Source organism: Pongo pygmaeus, chromosome 5 (genome assembly GCF_028885625.2).
Source record: "Pongo pygmaeus isolate AG05252 chromosome 5, NHGRI_mPonPyg2-v2.0_pri, whole genome shotgun sequence".
NCBI lineage: Eukaryota > Metazoa > Chordata > Mammalia > Primates > Hominidae > Pongo > Pongo pygmaeus.
Window position 1 is genome coordinate 144876534 of NC_072378.2, and position 17495 is coordinate 144894028.

At 40.8% G+C, this 17495-nt stretch overlaps 1 protein-coding gene across 10 annotated transcripts in view; it reads left to right on the top strand.

Moving 5' to 3' along the window:
• Positions 1-17495, top strand: part of UTRN (utrophin) — a 575792-nt gene that overhangs the window by 195922 nt on the left and 362375 nt on the right. For all 10 annotated transcript variants that reach the window (XM_063666718.1, XM_063666723.1, XM_063666719.1 and 7 more), the window contains 7 exons: positions 2104-2283; positions 5272-5406; positions 7448-7597; positions 8571-8732; positions 9921-10049; positions 10779-10952; positions 13148-13303. In XM_063666718.1, coding sequence (XP_063522788.1) covers positions 2104-2283; positions 5272-5406; positions 7448-7597; positions 8571-8732; positions 9921-10049; positions 10779-10952; positions 13148-13303 — 1086 coding nt within the window. The remainder of the gene's footprint in view (positions 1-2103; positions 2284-5271; positions 5407-7447; positions 7598-8570; positions 8733-9920; positions 10050-10778; positions 10953-13147; positions 13304-17495) is intronic.

Here is a 17495-nt window from a genome sequence, read left to right on the forward strand (position 1 = left end):
GTAGGTTTTTGAATTAAAAAAACATAACAGGGTAGCTGCTCTGATTTTAGCAGGGGAAGAAAGCCAGAAGTCCACATTTGGCTTGGCCCATGAGTTGAGTCCATGAGAGCCCGTGAGACAAGCTCTTAAGTTAGACCTTTGGGAGGTTACAGAGAATGACTTAAAAACCTCTGGTGGGCGTGAGGAAGAATGACCATTTTTTTTAATTGGGGTAAATACATATAACATTGGTCAGTTTAATTTTTAAGTGCACAATCCAGTGGCATTAATTGCATTCATCACTATTTGCAAAAATTTTCACGAAGAGTTATTTTTTGTAAGGGGAACAAAAGAGACCTCCCAAGTTGTCTGAGGTTTATTCTTATTTTCCTCTTACTAATCTTCAGTTAATACATACAGCACATATGAACACCGACGTTTCATTAGAGCAGATACTAGTGGTAGGAATGCATCAGGGGAGTTCATATTAGTTGGATCCACTGGATACATCTCCTGTAAACTTGTACTCCTCTGTCGATAGTCTTGAACACTCTCTTTTTATATATAATAAAATAACTGGGCATCATTCCCAAATTTCTAACACAGCTTCAACTGTCCTTGAGTGTTCAAGCCAAAGGAGATCGTGTTTTCAAAGCTTTTTTTTCCTGTAAGCTTAAGCAACACAGTGACTAATGTTTTACCTCAAAGTTAACTTACCTGGAAGTGTAACTAAAGCAAAAATCTGTGATTTTTTTCAAAAAAGGGATTGTATGATATTCCTACATTATTATACATGAATCAAAGTAAATATGACAGGAGACTTGTTGGAAGTTGTTTTTTCACTAAAACATCTTTTTTAGTGTAGCTCTTTTTGAAAGATTTAAAAATACTCAGTACATAAGGTATTTTAAAATAGGCTACCGTGTTAAGAATTGTCTCATTTATTATCTTTCTTTACACTATTGGCATTGTAGTTCTGTGGATTTTGAAAGTTGCTATAGATGAGATTTGAGAAAAATGATATTTAAATATTTGATTGGGCAATGTTTTATTTATTTTTATTCTTTCAAACAGCCATTAGGACTTACAAAACCACTACACTTAATTACTTTCCCCCAATCTAAGGAAGTTCAAAACCATTAAGTAGTAGAGAAAAGTAAAGGGGAAAGTGAAAGACTCTTTTATTTTTATTTATTGCCATTAAAAGTAATGGCATAAACCGCAATTACTTTTGCACCAACCTGATAGACTGATTTTCCTGAATGTCCGGTTGTTTATCTTAGCACTGAGAAACAGCTATTTCTGGATCAGATCATCTCAGTCTAGCTTTATCATTGAAATGCTATTAATTAGCAGAAGGATAAATGTGCCTCTGTTCTAGAATTTTTTAAAAAGTTTAAATTATTTAGAGAACTTTTAAAGATACTTCTACCATAGTGTACCTCAATTTTTGTGAAAATTTATTTATCGCAGTGTAATCTGCTCAGCCCTCCAGTGATAATGAAAATTCACTCACTTAAATTCTGATCTTGGACCCAGACTTTGAAAATACTTCATGTCAGTAAACATACTTTGGATAACTTATGTTAACACTGCTGTTATGACATGAAAACATTTGTGGGGGCTGAGTACATTGGATGCATGAGTGAAATTTCAGAGTTAGCATTCGTATTTCAAAAACACTCACTGGGCTGGGTGCAGTGGCTCACGCCTGTAATCCCAGCACTTTGGGAGGCCAAGGTGAGTGGATCACCTCAGGTCAGGAATTTGAGACCAGCCCGGCCAACATGGCAAAGCCTCGTCTCGACTAAAAAATATGAAAATTAGGTAGGCGTAGTGGTGGGTGCCTGTAATCACAGCTACTCGGGAGGCTGAGGCAGGAGAATTTCTTGAACCAGAAGGCAGAGGTTGCAGTGAGCAAGACTCCATCTCAAAAACAAAAACAAAAACGAAACCCCACAAAGAACCATTCACAGTTACCTAAATAATGTTCTATTTTGGCAGTTAGAATCATCCAGATGTTTTAACTTTGGTTTAATTCTTGAAAAAAAAAAAAAAAGAAAAGAAATTGGTTACTGAGAAAGGGAGACATTTTTCAAGTTCATCCATCCTTTCTTGGAACAGAGGGCAAAAGAGGATGTGTTGCAGAAGGAGGTGAGAGTGAAGATTCTCAAGGACAACATCAAGTTATTAGCTGCCAAGGTGCCCTCTGGTGGCCAGGAGTTGACGTCTGAGCTGAATGTTGTGCTGGAGAATTACCAACTTCTTTGTAATAGAATTCGAGGAAAGTGCCACACACTAGAGGTATGTAATTATTACTATTATTATTATTATTAGTATTATTTTCAGTGATGTATTTCTGAGATCCAAACTTGTAATGTTTTGGCCATTTTCAAATCTTGGAGAAAACTTCACTTTTCTTTCAAATTCTGGATCATAAAGGAAAAATAGTTCTTGGGAAATAGTTTGATAAAAATGAAAGAAGGGTTAAAAACAGGAGACCAAAATCTGTCCCTAATTATCAGAAGGTTCTTGGGCAAGTCATTTTATATATTCAAACTTTACTTTTTTTACATGTGCAATCCAGGTTTTCATGTAACAGATGATCTGTAGGGCCTGTTCCAGTCCAAAAATTGCAGAGCACATTGCAAGCCTCTCTTTTGTTTTGTTTTGCCTGGTTGAGTACACAGAGAGGAATTATTTTATTTTGAGCGGTGTCTAAAGTTCAAGAGTCACCTGAAGGAAAAACAGAACTTAAATATGTGACAGTTTTACTGGGCCTTAGATAAAATACCTTTTTTTTTTCTCCCTGGCATAAAATGTAAATGAGTCTATGAAAATGTAGGTAAGTCTATGAAATTTTTTTAAACTAAGAGTAAGGTTTTGCTTGTTTTTTTTTTATAGTAGTATGACTTTTGTTATTGCTTATTGGAAGATTTAAGAAGGCTTTCAATTTACAACAATTTAATTTACATTCAATTTGACATAAAACAAATATTTGTATTGTGGCAAATCCTGAAATGGTAAAAAATGGCAACTGCAATATTTAACCTAAATTCATTCATTACTTTGATCATTCATTCATTTGTAAATTCATTCATTGCTTGTTCTAAACCAATTTTGTGCTAAGATAAATATGTATCATTGAGGCAAGTTAGTAAGAAAGCTACTTGATTCGGGATCTGTCTGCTTCTTGGAAGTGGTCTTTGAGTCATCTTTTCTTTCTCATAAGAAAAGAGGTCGTGCTTGCATCTGAGAAGATTTTTGGTCTGCTTTTTGCTTGTAGAAATCGGGGGACTAGAAACTCTTTTCTTTTATTCTAATTCAGTGGCTGGAAAATTATGGCTGAGGATTTTGTTTTGTTTTGTTTTGTCTGAGATAGGGTCTTGCTCTGTCACCTGTGCTGGAGTGCAGTGGTGTGATCACAGCTCACTGTAACCTCAAACTCCTGGGCTCAAGTGACTTTCCTGCCCTGGCTTCCTGAGTAGCTATGACTCCAGCCTTGCAATGCCACACCTGGCTAATTATTTTTAAATTTTTTTTGTAGAGATGGGGGTCTTGCTATGTTGCCCAAGTTGGTCTGGAACTGTAGGGCTCAAGCCATCCTCCTGCCTTTGCCTACCAAAGTCCTGGGATTACAGGCATGAGCCACTGCACCCGGACTGGCTGAGGGTTTAAATCTAACTTGTAGTTTGGTTTTGGATACCTGGTTAACTGAAAATAGTTTATACATTTCTCAAGGGTTGTACAACACACACCCGCCTCCAAGAAGAATCTGTGATGGGAAGCAAATGTGTCCTCCCAAAACCTAAAATATTTACTGTCTGGCCCTTTGTAGAAAAATGTACTGCTCCTTGATCTGGTAAGCATACTTCGTATGGAGTGTGGACCAGCAGGTGCCTTCACTCATTTATGTAGACCAGCAGATGCCTTCACTCATTCAGTACATTGAAGACGACAAGCCCAGGAGGCATCCAGCTGAGTTCTTTTTCCTAAACTTCCCACTTAAATAAGTTCCTCTTATAATAAGGGATTATAAATTTATAAATGTATCCACCCACTACACAACCCCTGGGTCCCTGCTCCGGAAACCTCAGAGGGGAATGAGTGATCAAAACCAACATAGTAAGAACAGTATAACTCCAGTTTTGGTAAAATGTGGTTCTCTTCTTATATTGACATGTCCTCATGAATTTAGAAAAAAGTTGGGAAGGCTACATTGCAAACTTTTACATCAGTTAGCTCTGAGTTGGAATTGGGTGGGTCCCAGGAGATTTCAGTTTTCTATGAAATTATTTTTTAAAAATTTACAATTGGGAGCAGTTTTTTCCTTTTGTTCGAAAACCAAACTTTGTTTTTTTTTTTTTTTTTTTTTTTTTTGAGATGGAATTTCACTCTTGTTGCCCAGGCTGGAGGGCAGTGGCGTGGCCTGGGCTTACTGTAACCTCCGCCTCCCAGGTTCAAGCAATTCTTCTGCCTCAGCCTCCCGAGTAGCTGGGATTACAGGTGCCTGCCTCCACACCCAGCTAGTTTTTGTATTTTTAGTAGAGATGGGGTTTCACCATGTTGGCCAGGCTGGTCTTGAACTCCTGACCTCATGTGATCCACCTGTCTCCCAAAATGCTGGGATTACAGGTATGAACCACCGCACTTGGTCTTTAAAAAACAAACTAAATAATGTTTCTCTCTTGTTTTTCCTACTAATTATATAGTTGTATTTTTGACATTTAAATCAGATCATGGAATTTATTTTAAAGAGTGAGGCAGCCTCTTGCCTACTCTTTGCTCCCCACCCCTCACCAACTGGTCTCATATGATTTTTTTGATTATTTTATTTTATTTTATTTGAGATGGAGTCTTGCTCTGTTGCCCAGGCTGGAATGCAGTGGTGCAATCTCGGCTCACCACAACCTCTGCCTCCCAGGTTCATGCCATTCTCCTGCCTCCTCCCGAGTAGCTGGGGCTACAGGCATCCGCCACCACACCTGGCTAATTTTTTTTTGTATATATATATTTTTTTTAGTAGAGACAGGGTTTCACCGTGTTAGCCAGGATGGTCTCAATCTCCTGACCTCGTGATCCACCTGCTTTGGCCTCCCAAAGTGCTGGGATAACAGGCGTGAGCCACCACGCCTGGCCGATTTTATTTTTTTGAAGCTTCAACTCCATCAGTTCTGCATTCCTAGGTATACTCACATCCAGATGAAATTATTAGCGATCAAAGAGAATGTGTAGCACTAGAGACGATGTGTGAAATGGCTTTTTGTCTAATTTAAATTTTTCATGCTTTAGGAGGTCTGGTCTTGTTGGATCGAACTGCTTCACTATTTGGATCTTGAAACCACCTGGTTAAACACTTTGGAAGAGCGGATGAAGAGCACAGAGGTCCTGCCTGAGAAGACGGATGCTGTCAACGAAGCCCTGGAGGTTGGAACCCGCGATCTCCATGGCATTTCTCTTTGTTGTGATAAGGCCACACGTGTATTACAATGAGGAGTGTAATGCTTTACGCAGGCAAATGCATTTGCTTCCTCAGTCGTTTTCAATGTCACTTGCATTTTCTTCCATAGCCTGAAGTGTTTATACAATCATGTGTATTTAGATTATTGGTGACCCACTATATCAGCCTCAAGATGTGGTTAGCTGTTTGACATCTTACATTTTAGACATGTTGAAGCACTCTAGTGGTTTTCCAGTTTATTTTAGTAGGCCCTGGACAAAGCTCTGCCATATGTTATTAGGACAACTGCTCTCTTGTTTCGTCAACAAGTTATTTTTACTCACTAAATACAGCACTGACAGTTTATAGGGGCTTCCTGTCTCTTATCTTCAGATGCTAGAAATTAAAAGATAGTGGTTGAGCCATGGGATCTTGTCGTAGGAGCTTGTCTTCAAGCCTGGATTTGAACTCCTTGAGGCCAAGAAATGTACCTGATGCTTTGTTATTCCTCAGTTCCCAGCACAGTGTGTAGCACACGTTAACTTAATAACTGTTTCTTAAATGAAATACAATGCAAAGAGGGTAGGTTTGCTTAACAAAAAAGAAAAGGGAAGGGGGTAGATATGCTTTTAAAAATGTCATGGTACCATGTGGGAACTGAGTGGACAACTGGATTAAAGGTCAGAAATGAGTAAAATGTGACACTTACATTCCAGGAGATGGATGCTCTGCTAGAGAAAAGATGTCACTTCTCAAATATAGCAGAGTGAGAGACAGAGTGAATGAAAAATATGAAAAGCTTAATTTTTTTTCCTAATATAAGAGTGAATACGTATATATTCTTGAAATATGGAAAATAAAGAAAAGTATAAAGCAAACTCTAAGATAAACATTTTAAAACAGTTTGTAGATTTCTTCCTAATTATTTTTTATGTATGCATACTAGAAGGTAGTATATTGGATCAAAGGCTTTGGAGTCTTTTATTTACTTATTTATCTTTTTATTTGAGATGGAATCTTGCTATGTTGCCCAGGCTGGAGTGCAATTGCATGATTTTGGCTCACTGCAATCTCCACCTCCTGAGTTCAAGCAAATCTTGTGCCTCTGCCTCCTGAGTAGCTGGGATCACAGGCGTGTGCCACCACCGCAGCTAATTTTGTATTTTTAGTAGAGATGGGATTTTACCATGTTGGCCAGGCTGGTTTTGAACTCCTGACATCAGGTGATCCACCCGCCTTGGCCTACCAAAGTGCTAGGATTAGAGGTGTGAGCCATCGCACCTTGCCAGGCTTTGGGGTCTTAAAGGCTTTAGAGCCATGTTGGAATGAATCTTAGCTCTTCTTTTGACTGTGTGTATGTAGGCAAGTAATTTAACCTTTCTGAGCTTCAGTTTTCCAATCTGTAAACTGGGAATGCTATTTAGCCCATATGGTTAATTAGATTTATGTATATAAAAAGTGTGTATATAAAACAATGCCTCTTATTCTGCATATATTGTAGGAAAATGACTACTTATTTTTAGTAATATAATTGATAAAAGTTGAGATAATTTTGCTTGTATAGTACTGTTCTCTGCCTTTGAACTTTGTGTCATATCATGAGCATTTCCCCATATAATTAATAATTATTTTTAACTTTTTATTATTCATTTATTTATTGTTTAGAGACATAGTCTCACTCTGTTGCCCAGGCTGGAGTCCAGTGGTATGACAGCTCACTGCAGCCTTGAACTCTTGGGCTCAAGTGATCCTCCTGCCTCACCCTCCCATAATTAATAATAGTTGAAATTATTTTTGTGAAATTATATCATCATATATCACTTGTGCTAATTTCTTAATTTTATGCATTTTTTAATCCCATGATGGATATTTTTGTGAATTAGTAATTTACTTAACTTTTGGTCCTGTTCCTTAGGTAGATTTTTAGAAAATAAAATTACTTGTTTAACAAATAGACATTTTGGGGATCCTTGATACCTTTTGCCTTAGTAAATGCATTATTATTTTTTTTTCCCATCTCCATTCCAGTCTCTGGAATCTGTTCTGCGCCACCCGGCAGATAATCGCACCCAGATTCGAGAGCTTGGCCAGACTCTGATTGATGGGGGGATCCTGGATGATATAATCAGTGAGAAACTGGAGGCTTTCAACAGCCGATATGAAGATCTAAGTCACCTGGTAATAGCTGGGACATGCATGGGTGTTGATTAGGTATTGATGAAGTGGAGCTGGCCCTAAGCTCCATATCATAGAGCTTTAATGTTGGAAAAATCTTTGATGTTGGTTAAAGTTGGTAACCAATGCTAACAGGGGCATTGAGGGTATTGAAATATTCAGAAAGGAGGAATAGATCTAACACTCTAAGACAGAACTTGATGATTAAAAAAATTATTTTTGAGATTCCTTCTACTTACAAACTATTTAATTTTCATTAAGGATCATATGATAGCTGTATATAAGAACAACAACTCATACTATCCTAGTAAATATTAGGGGCATGATATTTGACATAAGCTGCTATGAAAGCCATAGTCTCTTAGTTCATATCCAGGTTGTAAAATACATATTCCTATCACAAATTAGAGAAAGAACACTTCTTTTATAGGAAGGTTGGGTATGAATATTAGGTGCTTCCAAACACATATTAAATAATAACTGTTGATGTTCAGCCCATGAATAACATCAAGCTTAACCCAAAAGTGCAGTAAATAGGAGTTCGATATGTATGTACACCTATAGAATTTGTTTTAGGCTTGGGAAAAAAAGAGACTCTGATGTTTATGTATTGATAGACATTTTTCTTATGTTTTATATGCTTATTGGCAGACATTGCTGATTCCTAAAAATGCTTTAAAATTATAATAAATAACACATTTTTATCTTCTGTTTAATGCATCTTATGGGAAACCTTTACATTTTTGTATTTCAACATTATATATAGAAAGAAGTAATAATTAGTAATTCAGCTGCATGGTACATAAGATCCTAGTGGGACATTTTCACTGTTATCATTAGTAATTATTATTTATTTATAAAGAAAGCTAAAGTCTTGGATGAAAGCTTTTATGGTCTTTGCTTAGTGGCCAGAATATATATATTCTGCTATTTGTTTGTGTTGGGCAACTAATGATTCAGTTTCTCCTTTGTGCAGGCAGAGAGCAAGCAGATTTCTTTGGAAAAACAACTCCAGGTCCTGCGGGAAACTGACCAGATGCTTCAAGTCTTGCAAGAGAGCTTGGGGGAGCTGGACAAACAGCTCACCACGTACCTGACTGACAGGATAGATGCTTTCCAAGTTCCACAGGAAGCTCAGGTATTGCCGTGCATTTGAGGGCTTTTGAGCTGTAAAGAGAGCTTACTAGGTAATTGCCTCCTCAACTATAAGAGAACCCCTCCTGCTATCCAAAACCGAGAGTCAATGGGAAAGATTGACCTTACTTACAGGGCAACATTTGGGTTTTGGAGTTCTCTTGCTTTCTATGTGAGACTCTGGCAAAAGTCTTATATAGTTTATTTTATTTATTTATTTATTTGAGACAGAGTCTCACTATGTCACCCAGGCTGGAGTGCAGTGGCACAATCTTGGCTCACTGCAACCTCTGCCCCCGAATAACTGGGACTACAAGCATGCGCCACCATGCCTGGCTAATTTTTTGTATTTTTAGTAGAGACGGGGTTTCGCCATGTTGGCCAGGCTGGTCTTGAACTCCTGACTTCAAATGATCTGCCTGCCTCGGCCTCCCAATAATTTTTGTATTTTTAGTAGAGACGGGATTTTGCCATATTGTCCAGGCTAGTCTCAAACTCCTGACCTCAGGTGATCCACCTTCCTCAGCCTCCCAAAATGCTGGGATTACAGGCGTGAGCCACTGTGCCTGGCTGAAAAGTCCTGTATATTTTAAATTGTAGTTTTCTTAGCTGTGAAGTTGGGACAATTCCTTCCTTATAAATAAGTTGTGAACATTAGAAATGACAAATGCAAAGACCTTAGCATGTGCGTCATGTACAATAGTCATACCATGCAGTGGGCCATATTATTATTCTTCTTATACAAAAACTTATTATTATTATTTTTTAGACAGATTCTCACTCTGTTGCCCAGGCTGGAGTACAGTGGCGTGATCTCGGCTCACTGCAAACTCTGCCCCACGGGTTCAAGCAATTCTCCTGCCTCAGCCTCCCAAGTACCTGGGATTATAGGTGCCCTCCACCATGCCTGGCTAATTTTTGTATTTTTAGTAGATATGGGGTTTCACCATCTTGGCTAGGCTGGTCTTGAACTCCTGACCTCGTGATCCACACGCCTTGGCCTCCCAAAGTGCTGGGATTACAGGTGTGAGCCACCGCACCCGGCCTACAAAAACTTATTAAAGCTTCCGTGGAGGTGAACACTATTTAAAATACAATATCATGTATTACACAAAGATATAGACCTTTTGTATTGTCTCTTTTTATACTTAAAAAAAAAGGACATCCTCTCCTCTTTACAATCTCTTTTTAGAAAATCCAAGCAGAGATCTCAGCCCATGAGCTAACCCTAGAGGAGTTGAGAAGAAATATGCGTTCTCAGCCCCTGACCTCCCCAGAGAGTAGGACTGCCAGAGGAGGAAGTCAGATGGATGTGCTACAGGTAAGGAGGGCCAGGAGCTTCTTTTTACTTTTCAACATGTTGGGAATTATTTTTTTAAAAAGAGAAAGAATTGATTACTTGGGCACTGTTGGTATTCTTTGTAATGTACACTGTAGGATGGGAGTGATGTGTTGAAGGTTGCATCCCAGGGCAGCAGAAACAAATTGTTGCATGGGTGGAAAAATATTAAATCTGATTTTGATAGTTGAGTTGAGAAACAGGAGAGTGAGCCAGATTTAGAAGTTAGCTTCATATAGACTTTTTCTTTAATGCAGAGCCTCTGTCAGTATTGTGTGGCTGATGCTGTGGGCAGGCTGAGCATGAATTGGATGCAGCATCATTTAGTTCTTTCATGGTTGATGTGACATTGACTTTCACTCTGAACTTGTGATGAAGGGCATTTTGAGTACTAGGTTCCTGAACTATCTTTTTGAACATGAAGTTTTAATTCCAGTGAGGCCAGCTTTATCTAAATTTCTTATCCAAATCTATTACTTCTGAGATTGAGACACTGAGTGTTGTAATTTTTGACACTGGGCTATGCAGTTCACTTAGGCGATAGGGTACCCTCACCAAGTTTCAATAGGATTTTTTTTTTTTTGGGTCATATTTCTGAATTTTTTTGTTTTTGGTGCTTTATGGTACAAATTTTTAGTAGTAAGTATTATGCTCATGATGAGAGAGATAATCATCCTGATGGGAATTGCATATTTTCATTTCTGCAAACAGAGGAAACTCCGAGAGGTGTCCACAAAGTTCCAGCTTTTCCAGAAGCCTGCTAACTTCGAGCAGCGCATGCTGGACTGCAAGCGTGTGCTGGATGGCGTGAAAGCAGAGCTTCACGTTCTGGATGTGAAGGACGTAGACCCTGACGTCATACAGACGCACCTGGACAAGTGTATGGTGAGGCTTTTGGGTGACTGGCACATCCAGTGGCTTTTTCAGCAGCTGTTATGGCTTGGTCTAGCAAGTACATGCCTAGTGTGTCCAATGATCACTAGTCTACAGTGTGCTAAACATAAGGATTGATGATGGAAAACATGTTAAAAAATAAGAAGTGTGGTCTTTCCCTCCAAAGAAATTAGAAGAGATAAGAGAGATAGCTAAGGAAACTAGAATAGACATGTATATAACATGATGACAAACAAAAACCAAAACAAAAGAAATACATCTTAATCACCATGTGAAGTTAGGAAGGCTTCAGCAGAGTGTGACTAATAAGCAAAGTTTTCAAGGATAAATTTGAGTTAGCTAGAAGAACCATACTTAGAATGGATATCGTAAAAATTCCATTTTCTAGGAAAAAGAAGTTTCAATAGAAATTTAAACCTTAAGATAAGAAAGAAGAAATGATATATAAAGGCCTTATTACTTTTTTAGTCTTGAACTTTATAATTCAAATTGAATAGAAATTTAAAAATAATGTGGCTAAGGGGACACAATCTTAGAATTAGTGTTCTGCTTGAGAATCATGGAACTTAAGATGAGACTCTTTAGGACAGGAGAGGTATAGGGACAGTTCTTTGTGCTTTTCAAAACAAAGGATAAATTTTAATATGTATGTGCATGTATGTAAGTATTTATTTGATTATTGTGACATAATGGTAATCAGAGAAAGTGCTGTCCTTGACTTCATGGAACATAGTTCAGGGGTCTGTTACATAACAGCGTCCTATGAGATGTTGAGATGATGATGTATAGGTGTCAAGAGAAGCTGTTTAGAATAAAGCTTTTTGGTTTCAGGTAACTAGGAAGAAGACAGCTCTGAATTTGACCTACAGAACTCCGATTTCTTTTTTTATATTTAAATTTATTTTTATTTTTAATTTTTGAAGACTTTTAGGTTCAGGAAGTACATGTGCACGTTTGATACATGGATATATTGTATGATGCTGAGGTTTGGGCTTCGACTGAACGCATCACCCAAATAATAAATGTAGTACCCAATTGGTAGTTTTTCAGCTCTTGCCCCTTTCCTCCTTCCCTCCTTTTGGAGTCCCATTGTCTTTGCTTTCCATCTTTATGTGCATGTGTGCCCATTGTTTAACTCCCACTTATAAGTGAGGACATGTAATATTTGGTTTTCTGTTCCTGCATTAATTTACTTAGGCTAATGGCCTTGAGCTGCATTCATGCTGCTGCAAAGGAATGATTTCATTTTTTATGGCTGTGTAGTGTTCTGTGGTGTATTTGTACCACGTTTTCTTTATCCATTCCCCCATTGATGGGCACCTAGATTGATGACATGTCTTTGCTATTGTGCGTAGTGGTGTGATAAACACGGGAGTGCATGTGTCTTTTTGGTAGAACGATTATCCTCCTTTACATATATACCCAGTAATAGGATTTCTGGGTTGAATAATAATTCTATGTTTAGTTCTTTGAGATATTTCCCAACTGCTTTCCCCAGGGGCTGAACTGATTTACAATCCTACCAACAGTGTGTGGTGTTCCCTTTTCTGTGCAGCCTTGCCAGCATCTGTTGTTTTTTGACTTTTTAATAATGGTCATTCAGACTGATGTGAGATAGTATCTTATTGTGGTTTTGATTTGCATCAGAAATCTGTTTACTTATAGTCATATACATCTTGATATATCGAGTTTTGTATTTTTGATTATACAAATAATATATGCTCATTGTGGTAGACTTAGTACTTCTGAGAAATAGAAATAAATGTTAATAATTCCAAATCCAGCAGACAGCAGTAGCCGGTGTTGGCTTTTTTTAGTCATAACATGCAAGATTTTTAAAAAATATAATTTTAATTGTGATAAACATTCTGTTTTTAGTCCTAACGTCCCATTTTATGTAGGAAAAATATTTATATTATCAAGTACTTTCATAAACATTTGTCTGAGATTTTAAAAGAATGAGCATAAACTCTATTAGTTTATTTTCTTGTCAGATTTGAAGAAGTTATTACAAGCTTAATTTCATTTGACTTGACCTTCAGACCAAATCTGAGAAAGATGATGGCCTTTGATCGCCATAGTTAGGTCTTGGCTGTCAATCTGTGTAAGCTGTGTTCTGACATGATGCCAGTTGGCAAGTTGTCACCACGATGTGTAATTTGTCTTTTTCTTTGTTTGTTTTAAAGAAACTGTATAAAACTTTGAGTGAAGTCAAACTTGAAGTGGAAACTGTGATTAAAACAGGAAGACATATAGTCCAGAAACAGCAAACGGACAACCCAAAAGGGATGGATGAGCAGCTGACTTCCCTGAAGGTTCTTTACAATGACCTGGGCGCACAGGTGAGGAGAGCAGCCCCACAGCTCATCTCTCTGTCTCTCTCTCTCTCTGTCTCTCTCTCGTTCTCTCTCATGTATTTTTAAATTTCACTTTTTGGAAAATGCATGTTTGAAAATTATGAGATTCATACGTGTTTTCAATTTATTGTAATAATTCTTGTTATATTTCTTTAAATGTATGTGGTAATATTACAGTGATTCATAGTTACACAGAAATTTATTTTTGGCTAGGCACAGTGGCTCACGCCTGTAATCTCAGGTCTTTGGGAGGCTGAGGCAGGTAATGGCTTGAGCCCAGGGGTTTGAGACCAGCCTGGGCAACATGATGAAACCTTGTCTCTACAAAAAAATACAAATGAAAACCTCCAAAAACAAAACAAATTAAAAAAAAAAAATTAGCCATGGTGGTGCGTTATCTGTAGTCCTAGCTACCTGGGAGGCTGAGGTGGGAGGGTTGCTTGAACCTGTGAGGCAGAGGTTGCAGTGAGCTGAGATCACACCACTACACTCCAGCCTAGGCAACAGAGTGAGACACTGTTTTAAAAAAAAATTTATTTTTAATATTTAATTCAGGCTAATATTTATACTTTCAATGGCTACTGATATTCCATAAGTTATTCTAAGGAAACTACAAGTAATATATATTCATTGTGGTAGACTTAGTGTGTCCGGAATTGGTGGGTTCTTGGTCTCACTGACTTCAAGAATGAAGCCGTGCGGTGAGTGTTACAGCTCTTAAGGTGGCGCATCTGGAGTTTGTTCCTTCTGATGTTCGGATGTGTTCGGAGTTTCTTCCTTCTGGTGGGTTCGTGGTCTCGCTGGCTCAGGAGTGAAGCTGCAGACCTTCGCCGTGAGTGTTACAGCTCTTAAGGCAGCACATCTGGAGTTGTTCGTTCCTTCCGGTGGGCTCGTGGTCTTGCTGGCTTCAGGAGTGAAGCTGCAGACCTTCATGGTGAGTGTTACAGCTCATAAAAGCAGTGTGGACCCAAAGAGTGAGCAGTAGCAAGATTTATTGCAAAGAGTGAAAGAACAAAGCTTCCACAGTGTGGAAGGAGACCCGAGCGGGTTGCCACTGCTGGCTCGGGCAGCCTGCTTTTATTCTCTTATCTGGCCCCACCCACATCCTGCTGATTGGTAGAGCCAAGTGGTCTGTTTTGACAGGGTGCTGATTGGTGCATTTACAATCCCTGAGCTAGACACAAAGGTTCTCCAGGTCCACACCAGATTATCGAGATACAGAGTGTCCACACAAAGGTTCTCCAAGGCCCCACCAGAGTAGCTAGATACAGAGTGTCGACTGGTGCATTCACAAACCCTGAGCTAGACGCAGGGTGCTGATTGGTGTGTTTACAAACCTTGAGCTAGATACAGAGTGCCAATTGGTGTATTTACAATCCCTTAACTAGACATAAAGGTTCTCTAAGTCCCCACCAGAGTAGCTAGATACAGAGTGTCAATTGGTGCACTCACAAACCCTGAGCTAGACACAGGGTGCTGATTGGCGTGTTTACAAACCTTGAGCTAGATACAGAGTGCCGATTTACAATCCCTGAGCTAGACATAAAGATTCTCCACCTCACCACCAGACTCAGGAGCCCAGCTGGCTTCACTCAGTGGATCCCACACAGGGGCTGCAGGTGGAGCTGCCTGCCAGTCCTGTGCCATGCGCTCGCACTCCTCAGCCCTTGGGTGGTCCATGGGACTGGGCGCCGTGGAGCAGGGGGTGGCACTGGTTGGGGAGGCTCCGGCGGCACAGGAGCCCATGGAGGGGGTGGGAGGCTTAGGCATGGCGGGCTGCAGGTCCCGAGCCCTGCCCCACGGGAAGGCAGCTAAGGCCCGGTGAGAAATCGAGTGCAGCGCCGGTGGGCTGGCACTGCTGGGGGGACCCAGTACACCCTCTGCAGCCGCTGGCCTGGGTGCTAAGCCCCTCATTGCCCGGGGCAGGCAGGAGCGGCCGGCTGCTCCAAGTGCGGGGCCCGCCAAGCCCACCCGTAACTCCAGCTGGCCCGCAAGCGCCGCACGCAGCCCCGGTTCCCGCTCACGCCTCTCCCTCCACACCTCCCTGCAAGCTGAGGGAGTGGGCTCTGGCCTTGGCCAGCCCAGAAAGGGGTTCCTACAGTGCAGCGGTGGGCTGAAGGGCTCCTCAAGTACCGCCAAAGTGGGAGCCCAGGCAGAGGAGGCGCCGAGAGCAAGTGAGGGCTGTGAGGACTGCCAGCACGCTGTCACCTCTCATTAGTACTTCAAAGAAATACAAGGGAAAAAATAAATGTTAATAATTCCAAATTTCAATGGATAGCAGTAGCCGGTGTTGGCTTTTTTCTAGTCACAACACGTAAGATTTTTCTAAGTGTAATTTTAATTGTGAGAAGCACTCTGTTTTTTAGTCCTAATGTTTTCCCATTTCATGTAGGAAAAATGGGAAATAATAGTCCCTGTAAAAACTCAAGTTGTTGGTCCTTAGATTTCTAAACTGAATAGTCTACCGAGAAATGTTAAAACATCAGGGCTCTAGTAAATAACCAGTGGCAAGAAGTTCACATTAATCTACCAGGATTTGAAATCCTGGCAAGAGGTGGAGGAGCCAAGATGGCCGAATAGGAACAGCTCCGGTCTACAGCTCCCAGCGCGAGTGACGCAGAAGACGGGTGATTTCTGCATTTCCATCTGAGGTACCGTGTTCATCTCACTAGGGAGTGCCAGACAGTGGGCGCAGGTCAGTGGGTGAGTGCACCGTGCACCAGCCGAAGTAGGGGCGAGGCATTGCCTCACTCGGGAAGCGCAAGGGGTCAGGGAGTTCCCTTTCCAGGGGTGACAGACGGCACCTGGAAAATCGGGCCACTCCCACCCGAATACTGTGCTTTTCCGACGGGCTTAGGAAACGGTGCCCCAGGAGAGTATAGCCCGCACCTGGCTCAGAGGGTCCTACGCCCACGGAGTCTCGCTGATTGCTAGCACAGCAGTCTGAGATCAAACAGCAAGTCGGCAGCGAGGCTGGGGGAGGGGCGCCCGCCATTGCCCAGGCTCGCTTAGGTAAACAAAGCAGCCGGGAAGCTTGAACTGGGTGGGGCCCACCACAGCTCAAGGAGGCCTGCCTGCCTCTGTAGGCTTCACCTCTGGGGGCAGGGCACAGACAAACAAAAAGACAGCAGTAACCTCTGCAGACTTAAATGTCCCTGTCTGACAGCTTTGAGGAGAGCAGTGGTTCTCCCAGTACGCAACTGGAGATCTGAGAACGGGCTGACTGCCTCCTCAAGTGGGTCCCTGACCCCTGACCCCCGAGCAGCCTAACTGGGAGGCACCCCCCAGCAGGGGCAGACTGACACCTCACACGGCCGGCCAGGTACTCCAACAGACCTGCAGCTGAGGGTCCTGTCTGTTAGAAGGAAAACTAACAGAAAGGACATCCACACCAAAAACCCATCTGTACATCACCATCATCAAAGACCAAAAGTAGATAAAACCACAAAAATGGGTAAAAAACAGAGCAGAAAAACTGGAAACTCTAAAAAGCAGAGTACCTCTCCTCCTCCAAAGGAACGCAGTTCCTCACCAGCAACGGAACAAAGCTGGACGGAGAATGACTTTGACGAGCTGAGAGAAGAAGGCTTCAGACGATCAAATTACTCCGAGCTACGGGAGGATATTCAAACCAAAGGCAAAGAAGTTGAAAACTTTGAAAAAAATTTAGAAGAATGTATAACTAGAATAACCAATACAGAGAAGTGCTTAAAGGAGCTGATGGAGCTGAAAACCAAGGCTCGAGAACTACGTGAAGAATGCAGAAGCCTCAGGAGCCGATGCGATCAAATGGAAGAAAGGGTATCAGCCCTGGAAGATGAAATGAATGAAATGAAGCGAGAAGGGAAGTTTAGAGAAAAAAGAATAAAAAGAAACGAGCAAAGCCTCCAAGAAATGTGGGACTATGTGAAAAGACCAAATCTACGTCTGATTGGTGTACCTGAAAGTGACGGGGAGAATGGAAACAAGTTGGAAAACACTCTGCAGGGTATTATCCAGGAGAACTTCCCCAATCTAGCAAGGCAGGCCAACATTCAGATTCAGGAAATACAGAGAACGCCACAAAGATACTCCTCGAGAAGAGCACCTCCAAGACACATAATTGTCAGATTCACCAAAGTTGAAATGAAGGAAAAAATATTAAGGGCAGCCAGAGAGAAAGGTCGGGTTACCATCA